Below are 20,979 nucleotides of genomic sequence, written 5' to 3' on the forward strand. Positions count from 1 at the left end.
CTTCACCCCCTAGTAGCCCACTAACTGACCCCCCCACCACCCCCAGTAGCCCCCCTATTGACCCCCTCCCTTCACCCCCCTAGTAGCCCACTAACTGACCCCCCCCACCACCCCCAGTAGCCCCCCTATTGACCCCCTCCCTTCACTCCCTAGTAGCCCCACTCACTGACCCCCCCTCCTCTCCCCTTGTCCCCATCCCGACAGTGACCCCCTCCACACACCCCTAGTCCCACCCCCTCGTGACTTCCCCCCCCCACCTCCCCCCCTACCCCACCTCCCCCCCACCCCCACCTCTCCCCCCACCCCACCTCCCACCCCACCTCCCACCCGCCACCACACCTCCCCACCTCCCCCCCCACCCCCACCTCCCCCCCCACCTCCCCACCCCACCTCCCCCACACCTCCCCCCGCCCTCTCCCTTCAGGCCCCCTCCCTGGTCTCCGGGGCTTCTGTGACCCCTGCGGTACGGGCCGTGCGCCCGTGAGCGCGGCTGTACTCGGCGTAGGAGAGGAGGCCGTCTCCGTCCGAGTCGTCCTCCTGCAGGACCTCGTCCACCATCCCTGGTGGCCGCGAGGGGGCGACACGCCATCAACTCGGTTTAGATACAGACGGTCATCGATTTACGAACACACTTCGTTCCTGAGACCCGTTCGTAAGTCGAACCGTTCGTAAGTCCGTTCGTAAGTCGTTTCTGTAAGTCGGCAAACTTTAATGACTGCTGCTTCGCGACAGTTATTTATCAAGGACCAGCACCGTCTCGTATTGACACCACGCAGTACCGAATCCGATATAAATGTCTCTGCTTCTTGGTTCTTTCGGTAAAGTCACGTAGAATGGAAATGGAAATAATTTAGCGAAAGAACCAAGAAGATGAATCCTTGCAGTCACGAAAGCTTTAAATCGAAAATGTCTCTTCTTCTGATTATCGTTATTTCGGTTGCCGAGCCCTGCAATGGGAGAGCTCACGCTCGTAGACGGCGAGTCGCTCCTCTGGACCCACGTCGCCCAGCGATTCCTGCAGGGTGTCCGCCAGCGCCGCCAGCATCTCGAGGCCGTCCAGGAACGAGTTGCCGTCAAAGTCGTGCATCCTGCGGCACAGTTCAGGCGTCCAAAACAAGGGCAGGAAGCGCCGCATTCCCTGCAGAAATCTTTTTGGCAACACAAAATGTGAAATGGTAAATCTGCGTTACGGATGTGTGTTGTTCAAGGGACTGTTGGCAAATGGGCCTCCACTAGAGATACACTGGATCGAGAGCTCCTCCCAGTCCACCATACTCCAATAGGGTATTTGGCCTACTCTTCCACGCTGGCCACACTTTATCCCCCCACGTGCGACATTCCCACCCGACTGGCTCTGGTCAATTAATTTATACTGCTGGGTGGACAGAGGCGGCAGGGGTCGGTGGTGGTGGGGAGTGACGATTTAAGAAACTTGCCACCAGTGTTTCAACTGCCGCGACGGGAGAGACGGCGATACATTTCCCATTGGATACTTTCCGAAGGACCTAACAGGGAATGGGCCTGACGACGACACAATCATAAGAAGAAAAATAAAGTGCACACTACCTGAGCGTATTGGCACAAGACAGAGAGGAAAGTGGAAAGAAATTACGAAATGTGCAGTGGACACCTACGGGACTATCTGCCCATGAATCGTGATGGTGATGATGAAAAATATTGTGATGGTAATGATGATGATGATGAAAAATATTGTGATGATGATTGGGATGGTGATAATCGTGATGGTGAAAAATATTTTCCGGGGGCTTCCCAACCCCCAACTCCCTGGACCTCCCCTAACCGCCACAAATCTTGTGGTATCAAAAAAGCCACTTAAAACCCAGCGCCACTCACGTGAAATAATAAAACTCCTGCTCCGCCTCGCTCATCTTGGACACGTCCACTTCCCCCACGTGTCCCTTCAGCTCCTCCTCCAGGTGACTGCGAAACGACGGACGCAGGTGTCACGCGTGCACGTCGAACGGCACGTGGCACCTTCGTTACCCCTCTCGTCCTAACACCCAGCGCCGCCGTCACATACGCACGCATGTATGCTGATCTTCTTTCGCACCGTACGTAGCCGATCGTGCCACTCGGTAGGTGCGGGAGGGGGGGGACAACAAACTAAACGCACAAACACACGCAAGAAAAACTGTTCTAAAAGAAATCAGTTTTTTTATCTGTCACGAGGACAGATCAGATGAGAGATTCAGGCCGCTATGCTTATGCCTTCACGGAAACCACGGCAGGGGTGCGATTGATTTTTGCCCTCTTTCAGTTCTCCGAATCAGCTTCTCCCTTGTCTTCTCAGATCAGCTGGCCGGAAATCAAAATAACAGACATTTTTTTTTCGAAATCAGTAAAAAAACTAAAAAAACTTTCATATTTCGAGAGCCGCAATGTATACCGTGAATACAAAACGGTCCTTAATGAGCCGAATTCTTCCCCGGATCCGCAGGTTGCAGACCTCCGTCTTAGATTTTCTCTCCCCATGACCCATGCCATGTGTTGTTTTTGTGATGCATAACATCGCCTCGAGTATCCAAGTACAACGGGGCTCTATAAATGCAACTGATCATCATCACATCATTATTGTTGTAAGCGGGGGCGGTCACAATTTCTCGCTCGATATTTTTTTCTCCGGAACGCTGCTATGCTGGCTTGGGAGTCAGGGTTATCGGCGTAACGCACTCCCCACTACAGTACAAGGTGCACCTCATCAATTAGCGCGAGTAGGTGAGTGGGTGAGCAGATGTGCCAAACACCGCCAAGGGATGCATCTTGACGTCTTGGTGGACGCGACGCGACACAAACCGTACCATCAACTGCCCTTCGTGTCGCGCCGGTGCAGTTGCACCGCCTGCACACCCGATGGCCACATCTCACACGCGCTCTTGGCACGATCACAAACTGCCCGTTGACGAGCAAACCACGTGACCTCACTCCCCCAAGATGTTCACAAGACGCTGCTGCTCGCGGTTCACTTACTTTCGGTCGGTGATCGCGGTCTTGTTGTGGAATATGTTGCCGATGAGGAAGCCTTCCCTCCCGCCGGGGGGCACAGGAACGTGATCGTCTCCCCGACACGCGGCCAGCACCACGGCCATCCACAGGAGGCCCACCAACCCCATGGCCGGCATCGTCCACCTCGAGTAAAGATCCAGTCAAGTTGGGTGCTCAACCCGGTGGTTGAAGAGTCTACACCGATGAGCTTTGGCCGCTGGTCTCTGGGGCGCAAGCCTCGGGACTTTGAGTCTCGATCCACGCCCCACCTGTGGTCGTTCCCACGGTAGCTGCGGATGAGCCGTGCCCGTTCCGCTCTCGTAGCGGGCAGCCAAGCAGCTGAACACACAGCGCGAGTTTCCCATTTGTTCAGGGAGAGACACAAAACACCTGAGCGCCTGGGTGGCCCAGGAATGTACGAGTGCCGAGTTGGTACCGCAGAGTTGCCGAGGCCCCGTCAGGGTTGTCGCCACCAGTGATTAAAACCCGAATCTCCAAGTGGAGGGGCGATGATGGCCTCAGCCCGGCCACCAAACAAAACAACAAAACGCCGATCGCATTAAAATTGAACAAATTTGTTGGTGATGCTGTTGCTGCGTTGGCATTGGTGCATTAGCGCCAATTAAAACAAAACTCCACACATTCGCCAATAATACTACCTTAAAAACAAGTAATTGAACTCAGGCAATTAGATTTTACATTTATTTTGGATACATTCCAGCTCTAAGAATGAAAAAAAATGGTGTTTAATGTCACACGACAAACATTACTCTTGGTGGCAAGGCGAATGTTGAAGGGCTGTTCCCTACTGTTGAAACAGGTCACTCAGAGATCTCAGCTGAAGCTCTGTGATATTCACTTCCACGGGCTGTTCCCAAATAATACCGGGTCCATATGGTGACACGATGCTGATAGCACAGTTGAGCTATACAACTGGGGGAAATTAACTATTTTTATTATTTAAAGAAACTCAGATGATTTGTCGACTCTTGCTGAATTAGCCCTTCTTGACTTGCCTGGTTATCCCAGTTCACAGGTTATGATTGTTAATTTCAACAGGATAGCCTCACTGAGTCTCAAGACAGCTTTGCCTGGTACGTTAGGCCGTCATAAAAGAGACAATGATTGTTCTCTTTCTCCCTGCTCTGAAGAGCCCCAGTCTATAATTCTACATTACGATGGACTGACAGATGGTTGAACATGTTTTATTTGAATTACTTTCGCGTTGATAAGGGTGTCATTCTTAGTACGCTATGTGTCAATCTGACAAGAATTTACCCACGAAATACATCAAGAGTTTTAACTAACTCATTTAACGCTCAACTTTTGCTACAATTCAAAGCAAGCGTGTGCAGACTAAAGACATCTATAATCAGCACAGCTGTCATTGGCATTTGCCAAGTTATAATCAAATGACGAACACACAACATTCCTAATCACCACAACAGATCTGCGTCGCGTAGGCAGAGCGATGCTCTGAACAAACCCAGAGCACCAATTGGCCCAGTTTTGCACCATTCTTCCGCAAGTTCCACACACGCATCTCATTCCAGTCGGGTCTCTCTCGGCATCGCGTCGCGAGATACCCACGGTGCGTTTCCTCCCCATCCAGACCTCACCCCGCGGCGAGGGAAAGCCCCTGGCTGGTTCGAGAACAACGCTTCACGGCCGTGAAGGTAACGGCGCAGGCGACGGCGTTCTTGGCGGCGGAGACATCGGCACCTCCACTTCGGCTTGCACTCGGCACGGAAGTCGGGGGTACGCGGGAGAAGGGTGGTCGGGCGAGGTTTCGCCAGGGCCAGCTGGGGCCTGCGTCTGGTTTGTAAGTTTGACAGCCGCTGATATAAAAAGTTGCTCTCCCGTGGCCGAAATAAATAAAATGCGCTTCCGTCCAGAGCTATCCCGTGCCGCAGCACGCCTCACTCAATGACACATTCATATTTATGCGATCTAACCCAGAGCCAGAAAAAAAGAGAAATAGCGAGACACACGCAAACTCGAAATATACAGGCATCAGGGTCGGGATCGAACCCACGACCTCCTGCATATCAGGTGAGGTAGTTAACATCTCGCCACTGTGGCACCCACTTCCAATAATCCAAAGTTATTTTAAACATTCATTTCTGCAACATCAGCGGCAAAACCGTGACGGCCATCTCAAATAGCAACACAGCGCAATCCACAGGCACGCAGCGGAAGACCGGCAGAGGACAAGGCAAATAAAGAATCGCAAACATTGATTGTTTAGAAGTTGTTACCTTTATCCATCATCGTGGAGTCTGTATCAGCATCATCATCATCATCACATGTACACACCTAAGACATGCATCGACATTAATCCGTGGGGAAACTGTGATTTGCATCCAGCAGTTGAGAGGCTTCTATCAGAACATGAAATGGGTACATGGCCAGTGACAAATCACCGGAGGCGAATCATCGCACGCAAACTCTCGCTACTTAAGTTATTGTAACATGGAGAGGGGGGGGGGAAACGATTGTGTATCAAAGGAACGCAAATGTTTCTTGGCGGCTCAACGGAAGCTCGACAACAAGCCGGAGTATTTGTTCGTAGTGGGGTTTTGTAGTCAACGATGAACAATATGGGTCGTCGTAAGATTATCCGCATGCCTGTGATTAGGAGTAAACCGTTACAAAGGAGATATATATACAAAGAGCCTTGCTGTACAAGTTTCATAGCTACAAACTGAAAACAAAATACATCTGAAATGTTGGAACTCATGATATGCATTCGCTATACCGAGAGTTCAATTGTACGAGTCGTAGTAATATCGATGGGGCGTTCGCAGACAATGTAGAGATCAATCGGCAGTGCCTCGGTCATCAAATTTCCATCTCGAATCGCCACAAGGAAACCGCGACTACACCGTGTTACTGCTGCTGCTTTATAAAATGGCACGGAGTCGAAAACTCCGCATGTTTACTGCGAGTGGAATTAACGTCTTGATCTGAAAATTCCATTCAAGATTCTACAGCCAATGATCGACATGGAATCCCGGTGCATCCTCCGGACGATCGATTCCACGACATTACTTGCACAAAACATTTTTGGCTGCAACTTTGGTTGCATTCACAGTCGTTTTGAAACGCTGTACCGCGGTTGTATTTTGTATTTTTCCCTTCCAAGCGTTAACTTGGTTTGATTGTTTCTCGTCAATTCCAACGCGATAAGATTCACTCCGCCTCCCCCCCCCGCCCGGAGCAACCTGTAACACCTGTTATGCATTGTGCTCACCGATCCGACGACTATGCAGGCTCAACCTAACGAGATCGGGCGATTGGTCACAGGGTGCAAGGTGGGCCCAGCAGAGGGCGGTGCAGCAAAATCCGTTATGGCGCTGCACTTCTGTGCTCCCACGCCGATCCAGCGCGGGGACGTACGAGCAAATGGTCCTCAGAGAGCCGCGCCGTTTGGCGGTGTGGCCACCGATCCAGCAGCTTGATTGACATCAACAGGGCTGTGCGTGCACGCGTGGAAACTTCACTCGGAATCGACACGAACTGATGAGGCGCGAGTGCAAGGTTGGAGGCTTCTGTCCCTCAGGAGCCTCCAGCCTTGCTCTCTGGGGCATCCCGGTCATCGCACCGACTAACTACAAGGAACATCATCATCATCATCGACCACTCACTGATCACGATGCAGCCAAGGGCTCGTATTCGATCACGGTAAAATGGGCGGGCGAAAATGTTCAAGAGCCCCACAGCGGCATCCTCCAAAGGCCACGCTCGAGGTTGAAGCCAATGGTTGTACATCTGTACACGTCAATCGCCATTTGTCGACCCACTGCTGGATGAGGGTCTCCCCACGCTCGGCGGGTTTACGTTGGGGTTAGTTTGATCACGCTTCGCCGCGCTCGTCAGTGTCGGCTGGTGAAGGTGATGTGCTTAGACGTGGGGGCACATAGGTACAGTACAACAATTCATTTTGCTCAACTGCCCTTCGCGGCTTGCGATGTGTCCCCGCCGCTTATGGCGCCGGTTTGACGCACGGTGGCCGCCCATCCAGGTCCAAGCTACGCAGGCATCAATGGCCGCTTCGCTTACGAGATCCGACGATAAGCAGGTGCATTGCGAGCACGGTGAGATGTGGTCACTTGAACCTCATGACCCTCACGACGTGAGGAGGCTTTTATCTAGCAGTGGATTGACAAAGCGAGAGGCGTACGCACGCAGGCGAGAGCTTTAGAGGCCAAGCCGGCTTGCTGGTGTTAATTGTACTCGCATTCGCAAGTCGCGATATAAATTAATCCTGATGCTGGCATCAAGATAGGGAATGCTCCACTTTTCCACGATGTGAAATCAATGGTCCCGATGTGCGGCATAACCAACCCCCCACCGCCACCACCCATAGAACAATGGCACAACCCCGAGGTGCCATTGGGCCTCCTTACAACCTGGAACGTTCCATGTTTGTGCAGGGGGGGTTTGAAGGATACATCCATGTGACTTGAATGGAGAATTGACGATGGAAGGGGCTTGGACACGTGATGCTCGTGCGGGCGTAAATATTAAATCCATTAAATTATTTGGCCCAAATTGTTTACGTTTTGCCCCATACCAATTTGTACGTGGAAGCTGCTTACAGCACCGTGAATCAAAATGTAAGCATCTCGAATGTTATTAAGTTATTCATTTTTGTTTACCATTATGAAAACATAGGTAAACCATACAAGTTAATACGCTACATGGAATAAATACTGCATTATTATTATCACAAACCAAAAAAGCTACAAGTCCATCAGGATCTCAGAAGTTGCGTATGCAGTTATTACGTTCATTAATTTATGTACACTTTAAATAGTTCGCTATTAATTTCCTCTTGGGAAAAACAAACAAAATATATATTTCAGTGCATAACAATGTGCTGTTATTTGCTTCGAGTGTACATTTTCTGAATGAGCCAAGCATCTTAAACCAGCCACCGAGCGTGAGGAGTAAAACGGCAGCATCGGAAGCACATTCTCGACATCAGCTTTTTGCAGATTTGATTTTAGCATTCGTAGAGCAAACCCAACGTGAAGGCCCCCACCCCCATTCCCTTGGACCTCTCTTCCACTGGACAACCGAGCCACACAAGGGCCCTGCCAAGCCATGTCGAGCGACTGTGGCAAGATGTTAACTACCTCGCCTGGTATGCAGGAGGTCGTGGGTTCCGACCCTGACGCCTGCTGTATATTTGGAGTTTGCATGTCTCTCTCTCCCCGTGGTTGCGTGGATTTTTCTCCGGGTCCTCCGCTTCTTCCCTCCACATTTAGAATCAACATGCGTTGGCTGCTAGAAATGTTCACGTGATAAGCCACTTCATTGAGCTATCATTTGTGGCCAGGTCGCTTCTGAAAGAGCTATATAGTTCAGTGGGCCTTATCTGCTATAATAAAAATTGCTCATCGTTTAAATTTCTATTTAAAGCTTTCGTGACTGCAGGGATTCATATTCTTGGATCTTTCGGTAAAGTCACGTGACTTTACCGAAAGATCCAAGAATATAGCTCATAGTTTAGTAGAGCCAACTCGGGAGGGGCCACGTTATTTTTCCACTGCGGAACCCAAACCGTGCCGCCGACGTCGCAAACGCGTCAGGACGCGTGTCGGTGACGAGGCGACACACCGTGTTGCAGTGGCATCAAGTGAAGGCGCACGAAAGGACTGCGTCATCAACTAGAACTCCTGGCCGCGCTTGGGCCCTGAGCCAGATTCAGGTGTCTCGCAAGGCCAGCGTAGCACAGTTTGGTTCCAGTTCGGCTCGGCACGGCAGATAGCCGGTTGAAAACCACCCGTTACCGAGTGGGTCTCCTCGCGCTGGCTCGGCTAGGTAATGCCAGTGGAAAAAGAGGTGTTAACAACAGACACACCCTGGTTTGCTACTAATGCAATTGCTCGCTATTACCGCTTTAGGAAATAGATTTTGGTCAGTGCGCAAACGCCACATACTTGATTTTCGAGAAAATTCAGCACGTTGCTTTTTTCGTTTTGTTTCCCACTGCCCATGATCGATGGCAGGTCCGGCATCTTCGACAGAAGCGGCGGCCTCTCGTTGCGCGCGTGCGCTGGTCGCTAAAGCGTTACAGTTGGGCTGCTTTGCTCCTCAAGACCGGCTCACACCCCGAAGATGTACGTACAGAGACAGCTGATCGCTCACTCGCTCGCTCGCTCGGTGGGGTGGCGTGGGGTGGGAGAGAAAGACTCTAGTGGTGATGGAACGTTAAAAGCTCCGGTTCAAACGATATACACATGCCACGCCATTGCACATTGACCCACAAACGCTAGACTACGCACGCTTTACTCGCTACCACTCACGAATAGTGGACACCTAAACGGGGGGGGCTATGGCACACCGTCCGATCGGCGAGCGTCGCCTCACGAGGTTCCCGTCGCGCGCCTCCTCCCCCCGCTGCGCTGCGGTCCAGCGTTTGTTCCCAATCGCCCGCCTCGTTCTCCTCTTCCTCCTCCTCCTCCTCTTCTTCCTCCTCTTCCTCCTCTCGCTCCCTCCCACCCCCAACCCCCAGTCCCTTGTTCGCTTTTAAGTCGGACAAAGCACTGTGGAAAGGAAGAGGGAAGCGACGCAAAATTAAAGCGACGAATGCGTGCGGCGCGTGTGCGGCACGAGCACATTCCTGGGAGGCTCAACGGGGGACACACGTGGCGAGCTAGCAGCCCCACCCTCTGCCCCGCCTACTTTTACACAGCCCCGCCCACTCCACCCACTATCCCCACACAGCGAGTGGCTTCCCTCTTGGCCGAAATTGGCCCCGCCTGTTCAGAGGCCCTGCCCACTACCCAGGGAGCCCCGCACACTACTCGGGCAGCCCTGCCCTGCGCCCATGTCATTAGTCGAGGACAGGACGTAAAAAATATGGGACAATATCCTGATTTTCGCAAATGCTCTGGGAGACCAGAGCAGCCTTTCTTAAGCCACTGCAACTGTCCAGTCCCGTTGAAACCGGGACATCCTGTGGTTGCTTTACACGTGTGAACATGAAAATAGCACATCAGATGAAGACAAGGGCCTCCAGATGGTTCTGCTTGTACAACATTGCAAAGCCAATTAAGATCATTAGGAATGTGTGTGTTTATCGTTTGACAAACGTCATTGCAGCTATGCCAAATGGGGGATAATAAAATGCATTCATGTGCATAATCTAAGCTTGAATCAAACTGACATCTCAAGCGTAAATAGCGTTAAAAGACGACGTTTGCTTGGCAAAGTATACGACCAAACACCGGCTAAAGTCTAAACAGCACGACAAACCCATGACAATGATGCAGTGCGGTTAGCAAAAACGTGGCTCCACCTCCACTCCTCCCCCTAACCAGCCAGCAGAAGCCAAACAACCAATCACATGGCTGCGGACTGAGCTCCGTTACCGGCAAGCCACCGCCGATTGGCTGCTTTACTCCGAGAGGGCGGGACTCGGTGGGTAGACGCGTAGGCGACAGGTGGGCAGGTTCGGGTAGAGCCAATAAGGGTCACGTAGGGTCAAGTAAGGTTCGGGTCGGGTCAAGTAGGGTCGGGTAGGATTCACTACAAGGAGAGCGCCAGGTAAGGCTACGCAGAGTGGGGTTTGCAGGTCGTGATGCTCGCAGTCCACAACGCGGATACAGTGTTGAAGCCAATGCAGCCTTCACTCAAGGCTGCCGGTGGGGGGGAGGGGGGGGACATTTAAACAAAATACACTTGCATGGTCATGCATCACCCCGGATGCGATAGCGAGTAAAAATGGCATGGTGGCGGAAGGTTTGCTGGTTGGTGCGACAATAGTTGCCACACCATAGCAGCAATCGCTCCACCACCACCACCGTCTACTCCAGAAGATCAGAAGAGTGAGACATTTGCTTATGCAACGACCAGAGGGGGCAGGAGCAATGCTAAAGCAGGGAAGCGAGGTAAAGTGTGCGTCGCGTCCACATGGACGGCTACGCGCAGCACCGCCACCGCTGCGGCCGCAAAGCCCCGGCGACATGTACTGAACTAGTCACAGGTAACACAAGTTGCACAACACGGTAGGGGAGGCTAAGCGGCGAAGCTGAGAACAAACCTTGGAATAAAAAATGAAAAGTCCCTTCATACGAGAGCTATGTCGCAAAAACACACCGCACGCACCGCACGCATCGCATGCACACACCACACGCACCGCATGCATTCACACGCACCGCACGCACGCCACACGCCAACAAATGGAAAATCAGAGATGAACACGGCGGAAACATAACAATATGAAGATAGGCGTTTTAGTTCAAAGGGAGACGGGACATGGGTGTGACATTTCCGAGAAAAAAAATCTTGGCTGTGAAAATAGCGCCTCCATAGTTACGATTTGCGATGCAAATAAAAGCGATATTTTGGTTAACAACGCGTTTCTCTGATCCATGCCGCAGTCCGCCAGTCACTTTGTTAACCTTCACGATTCGCAGGTCGCGTTCGGCCCACGGAACGTGACCCAGAGAGCGTTTCGGGACGGGCAGTGTGTGCCGTCTTCCCCGGCTCACTACCCCCTGAGCCTCACCGGTTTATTTCCCGTATCTCGGAGCGAGCTGCAGGCAAGAGTTTTAGCCACAGCTAACGTTAAAGGGGCGCCGCGGTGGCGAGATGTTACCTACCTCGCCTGGTATACAGGGGGTCGTGGGTTCAATCGCGACCTTCAAGCCTTGATATTTGGAATTTGCAAGTCTGTCTCTCCCCGTGGTGGTGTGGATTTTTGATCGTGGCTGATAATGCCGACGAGGGACCACTGTACGTCGTGTTCCCATCGCCAGATGACTCGCCAACCCCAACCGGTAGTACGCGGTCACCTCATCTCGAGCAGCGAGCCTCACCTTTGAGGATGTAGTCTGTGAGTAGCGCTGGGACCTTGTCGCTGTCATCCTTCATTGCGTTTAAAACTGGAACGGAAAAGGTTTTTTTGACGTTAGAGGATTATCGGCCGAGGCGGGAAAAAATAACCAATGCACTCCCAATATTGACAGCTCAAGTTTCACGGGACAGAAGGCGAACTTCTGCGCTTGCTGACCTCGCCAAAAAGTTTACGAAATACGTTGTGGGATGCGTGTGCGTGCAGAAGCGTTCATCGTCAAGCGACCCCGATTTCTGAACATTCTGCAGAAGTTGACGATGCTGGGCTGACAACATCTCGTACGCTCGGTCAGTCAAAACGTGACGTATTCACGCCGATCGATTTGGAATTCAAATAGCGTGAACATAATATGTAATTGAATTATTTTTTCGTTGCATTTACTTACAGAAAACCCATTACGTGCATAAGTAAACAAACAAATGAATCAGCGGTGGTGGTGGTGGTGGGGTGTAGAGTTTGAGAGGGACTCACTCTTGGTGAGGATCTGCAGGTCCTCCACGGACGGGGCACCCATCTTCTTCTCGTAAGGGATGACCGTCGTCAGATACTGGAGGGACGACGACACGGACGTGCAAGACAGAAAAAGAGAGAGAGAGGGAGAAATCCTCGTGACCATCGCGGGAGAGCTGACGGCCAGGCCACCGAGCAGGCGGCCCCGGTGGCTCAGAGGACGGAACGCCGAGCTGGAGAGGCCGGGTTCGAATCCAGGCAACCGCCCGTCATTAAACTGGGTGCTCACTCAATTAGGTTCCGCACTTGAGATGTCATACGTGAGAAATCCGCTTTTCTGCCATGCACCTTGCACGCAGCCTTCGTTCATCAGACTCGCGACTGACTCTTACTTGTCTCTCCATGAGTGACAGAGCACTTTGCTTCTCTGGACCAAGACTGTGGGAACTGTGTGAGAGTTCCAAATGGATTCTCTGTTACGTGTCATGACAATGAATAGCATAATCGGTACAAAATTGTCAATATTTGTAAGAAGAAATGTGAACTGCTGCCAGCTGGCGTGACGCGCCATTCCCACGGGGAGGTCGGCAATGAAACGGTGGTGGCAGCTTCTTTAGCGGCGGGAGGTTGGCAAAACCTCGGCTAATCCGGACGTCAGGAGAATTATAAATGTCGCTGCTGCAGGCCCGTGGTGCAGCTCGTTCCGTGAGCCACTTGCAAGGAGGAAGGCGGCCGGGTGAAGGAGAGGACACTTCGATGGTCGCCCCCCTTACCCCCACACTGCCCCCCCCCCCCCCCCACCAAGGCTGAATTAACCTTTTTCACTGCGAGCAAAGAGCCGCACTGGGAGCTGCGCACTGGCCCACGTAATGCGAGGTGGACACTCGTTACAAAGACGTCTGTCTGAGACGAGCGAGTGGGAGGCAAGCTTGTTGAGATTCGACGTGTGGGTATCTCATCGCCCCGGCTACATCCCCTGTCCGCGAGCATCCCCCCCCTCTTCCCTGCCCACGCAGGCACGCACCCGTCCATTGGCATGATTTTGTTGAAACGGGGCGAACGTCAGCATTCAAGTTTATTTCGTTTGTCCAGGTGAGGGACTCAAAGAGGTCAGGATTAGGGTCTCATTTGCAAGAGTGACTTGAGTCTCCAAAATGACAAGAGTAAAAACAAGGAAAATAAAGTACAGCAATGAAGCAAGTCGATATGAGAGCCAAATCAACACACGTCACAAGGTGAACTGTTTTAGATGGTAGTGGGCGAGCGGTGTTGGACGTGTGGTGGTGGGTGAACGGTGTTTGGGTGAGCGTTGGTGGGTGAGCGTTGGTGGGTGAGCGGGAGTGGGCGAGCAGTGTTTGGGTGAGCGTTGGTGGGTGAGCATTGGTGGGTGAGCGTTGGTGGGTGAGCGTTGGTGGGTGAGCGTCATTGGGTGAGCAGTGGTGGGTGAGCGGCATTGGGTGAGCGGTAGTGGGTGAGCGGTAATGGGTGAGGGGTGTTGGTTGTGTAGTGGTGGGAAAATGGCAACTGGGCGAGCGGTGGGTGAATGGGAGTGGGTGAGCGGCGGTCACCTGCTTCTCACATCCTCCGTTTCCGAACGTCTGCCTGATGCCGTTCTGGATGACGTTGGAGAGGTTCTCCATGCTGAAACGCTGCAGCGACACAGACAGAGCAATGTGACCCCGGCACGGGAGACCCAGAGACAGAGCGTCTCCTGTGTGTGTGTGGGATGAGGTGTAATCACGGCTTAAGTTGATTCAAAATTAATTAATTTTCCTCCGGTTAGATCATGTGGGTATGTAAATGAGAGCTATAGCCTCCACCACATCCCGACAAGAGGCACGCCAAGCAAGTCGCCTCGTAGACAAATGCGCCAACTGATTTGCGTTTCAGAAAAAAGGGTATGGAGGGTTTTAGGTTCAATGGACGTGAAACCTACACGATGATCTAACCCCCACTTCCACGCTTCAAAAAATTATTACGAATAATATTGGTCGGTAAAACCGACCGGCCGCTGGTAGACTGCAGTAGGCTTGGAGAGAGGACCGCAGTGGGAGACTTGGCACGGAGCAACTGGACACAACCGCTCAAGGTTCCACGCGTGCTCCGTATCATTGAGCATGATGAGCAGTAGTTGTCTCGGCATCACGAGAGGTATACTGGATGCAGTGTGCGGCATGAGGGCCTGTCCGCCCGAGTAAAATTAAAACCCCGAGTATAGAGAGTTGTGGGTTTGTTTGTTTATTTTTCATTCAAAGTTAATTTGAAATTTTGATAATAAAAAAAAAATCAATCTTTGAACAATCCATCTCGTCTAGCTGTCAGAACGTGTACCATTAAATGAATTTCTCATAGGAGCTCCCCTACTGCTTTACACATGCCAATTTCACAGCCTAGGCAAACATTACTCGGGATTCTAATTCATCTGGTAATTTAATCAAAGCCCAAGCTAATCTTCCCAATGAGATTGGATGGCAACGAGGGGAGCGCGTCAGCAGAGCTGCCAGGCTGCAAACCCTGCCACCCCATCACTCCACTATTTTGCCATGTCCTCTTGCTGCCACCTGCTAGTTTGCTACACCACCACCTCGCTGCCCTGCCAAGCTTAAAATCCTGCCACCCAGCTACCTAACCAACCCCACAGCCACGCTGCGATCCCACCACCCACCATCCCAACCTGACCTGCCACCACCTTGTTAAACCCATGACCCTTCACATCTTCATGTCATGCTGGCATGCTTGACACCATCCCACAATCCTACCCTCTTGGCACTTCACCACCTTGCCACCCCTTTACTCCTCCACACTGCTCCCCTGCTATCACTTTACTCCTACTTCCCACCCTCATGTCACCCTGCCATGGCAAGCTGCTGCTATTCTGGCATCCTACCCCTCTTGCTACATTGCAACCGTGCCACCCCATTAGCCCGCCATTCTCCCACCTCATCACCCTACTGCCATCCCATCATACCACCAACACCACCAGCCCGCTCCACCCCCTACCCCCACCACACCACCTCACCACCAAAACCAACCATCCGCCAGCTCATCGTGCCATCCCACCACCACAAACACAACCCTACCACCACACTGCTACCACCATCCTCATCACGTATGCATGTATGTATATTGAACTTCTTTCACATCGTACGTAGCCAACCGTGCTAACCGAAGGTGTGGGGAACCAACCACCACCCCCCACCACCAATGTCACCCACACCATCACACCTCCACCACCACCACCACTGCCGCACAACTGCCACACCACCACCACTGATGCACAACTGCCACACCACCACTGCACTACTGCCAACCACCACCACCGCTGCACAACTGCCACACCACCACTGCACTACTGCCACACCACCACCACTGCCACACAAGCACCAACCGCCACACCACCACCCTCACCGCCGCTCCAACGCCACACCGCCACGGCCACCGCCGTCACGGCGCCACCACTCACCGCGCTTGGCATGCGGGCGCCGGCGCGCTCCGCCCGGCTGTCGCCGGCGACGCTGCGGCGCTTCTTGCGGCGGAGCGACTCGCGGTGCTCCTTCTGCTTGTTCTGCACGTCGATGAGCGCCGAGATGAAGCTGTTGTTCACCTCCTTCTCGAAGTCGAGCTCGTCGCGCCGCGCCAGCTGCGTCACCAGCTCCTCGGAGAAGCTGCGCGCCGCCGACTCCATCTCCTCCAGCAGCTCCGTGAGCCCCGCCATCGACATGCGCTTCAGCCCTGTGGCGCATCGGCGCGTGGCCACCAGTCACTTCAAGTTTACCGACGACGCTTGCCGCCGCCGCCGCTGCTGCTCGCAACAATAAACTAAACTATTTTTTTTACCACGTATGTTTGCATATTTTGCCACAAGTACGTGTGGTTCATGCAGACTTGATGCCTTGCAATAGGTATCTATTTGGTGTTTGAACATCGTAACACCTGCTTTATTGCCAGAAAGTGTAAAGTCTATTCACATGTTATCGTCATTGTCATTGCCCCACTGCTGCTGCTGTACATTCACACAGGAGTGTTCAAGCCACACCGACTACTCAGACACTTACAAACTACACTCTCCAAAAAATATTAGTATTTTACCAGGTAAGGCCTACTAAGCTATATAGCTATTTTCTAAAGTGACCTGGTCACAAATGATAGCCCAACGAAGTGGCTCAACATGTGTAACTTTATAGCAGCCAAATACTCTAAACGTGTGATGTCGATTCTAAATGTGGAGGGAAAATTCGGAAGACCCGAAGAAAAATCCACGCGACCACTGGGAGAACATGCAAACTCCAAATATACAGCAGGCGTCAGGGTCGTGATCGAACTCACGACTTCCTGTATTCCAGGAGAGGGAGTTAACATCTCACCACCGTGGCGCCCCAACCACTATGCCACCGTTCCCCACAACCGCCACCACCACCAAAGCCACAACCATCATCGGCACTGCCAAGAAACCAGTAGTAGGTGCTTGCCAAAAAGTTGCTCTTTAAAGCGACGGCATTAAAACTGAAATATCGGCTAACGCAAGGCTCGTACACGCTTCAGCGTTTTACTCCTGAAAGCCAAGCGCTATCGATTGACGCCCACATGACAAACGGTGCAAAGCAGCGGCTGTCCCAGAGAGAGACCACAGATGGATTGCGTGACCTTTAATTGTTCGAAATCTGTTTCCGCATTTTATCTCAATCGCGCCATCGTTATGAGACGACAGCGCAGTCAGCTTTGCAACCCCCCGTGGTAGAATACGACGCAAGGAAGTGGATATCATCACAAAGTAGTCTCTGGGATGCCTTCGAGTGATGTCTGCTTCACGCAGCAGAGGGCAGCACTCCCCCACCCGCCAAGCTACAGAGTAATTGTCTCGTGAATTATCCATCGCATGACAAGCTAAATTCTCAAGGCAATATTTTGAAGCGCAAGACCAAATTTTGCACGACGGTTTTTTCTTCTTTCTGTGGACTCATTGGTGACCGGGCTGAGACCATCAACACACGACAAATTGAGAACTCGGTTTTAATCCACGGGCTGCTGCCTGGATTGAAATCCAGGATCTCGGCGGACCTCTGACCTCCGAGGAAACGTGGCCACTTCAAGATCGGGTGACTTTTTTTGTTAAACAACAAGACAAGCTGCCTTATGGCTCATCTGGATACAAGAGCCTTCCCCCAGTTTAGACGAATCCCTTCTCATTGTAAAGGAATTTGAACAACGTCTCCAGAGTAAGTGCTAACAGTTATGGGAATTGACCATACTTCACCACGCTGGTCAGTGCGTACTGCAAAATGGGGTGCGCGCCGATGACAGATCCTGATATGACGCGCCACTGCTCATCCGTGTCCAGGGATTTAACTTAGGTCACCAGATTCCATAACCAAAGTGCCACCCATACATCTGTAGCCAGAAAAAGGACAAAGCCAAAGATCCCCTGTATAGCCTTTCATAGACTCGTGGGGTAAGTGCTGTTAGAGAGCACAGAAGAAAGGCTGGCACACAAGGGGGTGAGTGGCCAGCAACCATGTCCAGCCGCCTTTGTCTTCCTGGTGCTGATATTTATACACCTTACCAGATATCCATATGAGGCTAAGTCGACCTAGGGGAGGCCCAGCAACGGTTCAGATAATCGTCACTGGGTGTTGGCCATGAGCGGCGATCGAACTCGGGTCGCAGGGTTCATAGCAGTGCGCCAATCGCTTCACTACCGCTGCCCACAAGCCAGAAACGCAACCGCCCACCCCACAAGGATGCAACCGTAGCAGGGCCCCCTGCCGTACCCTGTGTACCCGACCCGACACCACCCTGCCGGTGCAATCTAACATCGATCAATAATGTGACATCCACAGTTACATTCATTGGAGCTGATCACAAAGAACAGTGGGGGGGGGGGGGGGTAGCAATTCAATTTCATTAACGACGTGATCAAATTATTGGGAGGAACGTAATCGAATTTTTCTACATTTTGAGAGCTGGCCGGATGGCTCAGAGGTCAAGAGCACCGTGCCTGGCACCACTGATGTCCTGGGTTTGATTCCAGACAGCCATCTGTGATTACAAATTTTCGTTCTCAAGTGCGATGAGTTTATGGCCTCAGCCTGATGATGGATGATTGCACATCCACACACACACACGCGCAAAAAACATCACTTACAAATGTAGCTCTGCACTTAATTTGGTTAAGTTCCAGCTCTGAGAATTAAAATATTTGTTTAGCTGTCATGTGACGAACATGACTGTTCGAGGCAGAGTGATAAAATGCTGCCCTTCTAACTGTGCGGGCCACGCCACTTTGCGAGATCTCAAGAGGTAGCTCTATGACATCAGCTTTCCACGGGGGTCCATTCTCCGACACAAACGGGTGCGATGCTTTGCGAGAGATCCAAATGGTTTTTTACACTGGGATTTTTTTTCATGGGGAAAAAACCCACTGGGGTTAAGGTGGTAGGATCATGGAGTTTAAAAATCCTCATCGGGGTGGTTGTTTTTTTCATGGTGTCCTTTACGATTTGTGCTGAAACCATCAACTCGCTGCACTTGAAGGCCTGGTTTAATCACAGGCAGCTTTCTCCTGGATTCAAACCCAGGATCTCAGTGTTGTTGACTCCCCCCCCCCCCAGCCACCTGGCCACCTCGGTGAACTCGGCGCTCTGATCGAGTGACCCATCCCGGCCAATACGGGCACATGCGAAATTGCACGAGCGCAACCAATGGATGAGCACGCTGTGCCGTTGGCCTGGACTCAAAAAGGCAAGGGGCAATTCTGCCCACCCACACTTATCGTTGGAAAAACAGAAACAAATCAACCCTTTCGCATCACGTTCCATGCGATGTGTCCCACCTGCTAACAGTTAAGCACCAGTGCTGCAGTCATGTAAAATATAAATAAATATTTTTTGCATTTCATAACCACGTTTTTTTTTTAATGCCACAGCCCCATTAGGAGGTAACCTTCAAGGATTTACGTTTTTACTTTGTAAACAGCACTGCGGGTGCATGCCTCCTTCTGCTAATGGGAGACACGCAAACGTGACCTCTGCCAGGGAGGCGGGGATGGCTTGCTCACTCACCGCAGGCAGACTAACTCATCGGCGCGTGAGTGAGTATTTCTGCCTATTTGCAGTGGTTCATGGCTACGCACACTTTGGCACCTTCCCTCAAAACCGCACGAGTATTCCCTGCCTTCACGAACGCTGCGGGGAAAAAAACACATTGGCCCAGGAAGCGTCTCCTCCGATGGATTATGATGCCATTTTATCATTTAACACGGTCAACCACATCCTTGTCTGCTTACCTAATGTATGTTGTTACGCTTAAGAATTGTAGATTATTTTCACCTGTTTAAATGTTTTTTTGTAAAAATTATTGCACATGCGTGCTTATGACTAGATCGCGCTGAACGCATCCAAACCTGGAAACCAGTTGGGATTGGACCTGGAAGCTGAAATGATGGGCGACTATCAGTCGTAACAAAATGGGTGATATCGGCTGTGGGATTACCCAGTGGCTAGCACAGCGAAATCTAAGACTGTACTTGCATTTCTACGTCATCACAACTACGCGCCCGGCCTTCGCCAACCCAAACTGCGTGGTCGAACATCGGCCATGACCGCCAAAGGTGTGGGGATATGCCCTCATCTCTCATCCAGCAGCGGATCGGCAAAGACGTGGCACGCAGTGTGACACATCGGGCGACCGAGACCCGAGCGATGCGGTGAAGCCAACGGCCCGCCCGCGCCCATCTCTCTCGCCGCCCACCGCTATGCGCCCCCGAGACGGAGCTCTCCACCGGTTTCCATGGCCGACCCGCGGCGCCCCTCGCGTGCCAAAGCTCAGGAGAAGGCGGTCATTAAAGATTCATCAAGCTCCTCCGACCCACGGGCCGCGCCTTCGGCATGGATTATTTAGAGGACAGCGCTCCGCGGGGCTGGGTTACGTGCCGCTTCAAGCAGCAGCAGCAGCATGTCCGTACGTGTTACATGCACAGCCCCTTGCTGCAAGACGGGGGGTCCCTACTAGCAGTGTGGAAGGCAGGGAATGCGGACGTGGGGGCAGGCACAGAGTACGGTACGACAATTGATTTTGCTGCGTTGACCTCTTGCTGCCCGCAATGTAGACGCGCGAAGCCAACAACGATCTGCGCATGGCGGTCGCTCATCCAAGCACCATCCAGGCTCAACCCCTGCTTTGCTTCTGCGAGCCCAGGCGATTCTCGTCTTCAGAGGCAACAAGATTGGGCAGCAACAGCAGCGGCTAAGCCATTTAAAACGCACCATTTGAGATGCGAAGTAAACGAAAGCCCCGTGAAGGAGGCCAGGCGACCCAGAGGTCTAAAGCATCGGAGCTCGCACCTCTGAGCCGCTGCGTTCGAATGCGGGCTCTCAGGTATCGCGAGTTGACGGGTTTCAGCCCGGTCACCAGTAAAACACCCGTTAAATCCAATCTGACAAAAAATTCTAGGCCTGAGAAATTAAATGACGTAATTAACTGTAATGCGACTAATTATTTCATAGCAGAGTTGTCTTATGGGAAACAAGTGTTCTGGCCCTCCCACTGTGTAAAGAATATAAAAAGGCCACCCCTGAATGGTATTTTGGGAGGAGGCCCGTGAAAGATGCCTCCCACGGCCACGCTCCGACTCCCACCGGGGGCCACGCGCCGCTCACTGC

General features: G+C 52.1%; 2 protein-coding genes across 2 annotated transcripts in view; both read right to left on the reverse strand.

Annotated features, from left to right (window-relative positions):
• Window positions 1-415: 415 nt before the first annotated feature.
• LOC133339152 (multiple coagulation factor deficiency protein 2 homolog) lies at window positions 416-3,256 on the reverse strand. Its single transcript, XM_061547293.1, has 4 exons — window positions 2,989-3,256; window positions 1,855-1,941; window positions 967-1,088; window positions 416-560 (listed from the first exon to the last, which is right to left on the reverse strand). The coding sequence occupies exons 1-4, from the start codon at window positions 3,138-3,140 to the stop codon at window positions 421-423; spliced, it is 501 nt and encodes a 166-aa protein (XP_061403277.1). The 5' UTR covers window positions 3,141-3,256; the 3' UTR covers window positions 416-420.
• A 1,993-nt stretch (window positions 3,257-5,249) lies between these two features.
• The window catches only part of LOC133360895 (fasciculation and elongation protein zeta-2-like), a 52,721-nt gene continuing 36,991 nt past the window's right edge, over window positions 5,250-20,979 (reverse strand). The window contains exons 5-9 of the mRNA XM_061579768.1: window positions 15,786-16,054; window positions 13,891-13,971; window positions 12,344-12,419; window positions 11,835-11,900; window positions 5,250-9,557 (exon numbers count right to left, since the gene is read on the reverse strand). Coding sequence (XP_061435752.1) covers window positions 9,541-9,557; window positions 11,835-11,900; window positions 12,344-12,419; window positions 13,891-13,971; window positions 15,786-16,054 — 509 coding nt within the window. The 3' untranslated portion in view covers window positions 5,250-9,540. The remainder of the gene's footprint in view (window positions 9,558-11,834; window positions 11,901-12,343; window positions 12,420-13,890; window positions 13,972-15,785; window positions 16,055-20,979) is intronic.

Source organism: Lethenteron reissneri, chromosome 8 (genome assembly GCF_015708825.2).
Source record: "Lethenteron reissneri isolate LAM-NWPU_2019-01 chromosome 8, ASM1570882v1, whole genome shotgun sequence".
Classification (NCBI taxonomy): domain Eukaryota; kingdom Metazoa; phylum Chordata; class Hyperoartia; order Petromyzontiformes; family Petromyzontidae; genus Lethenteron; species Lethenteron reissneri.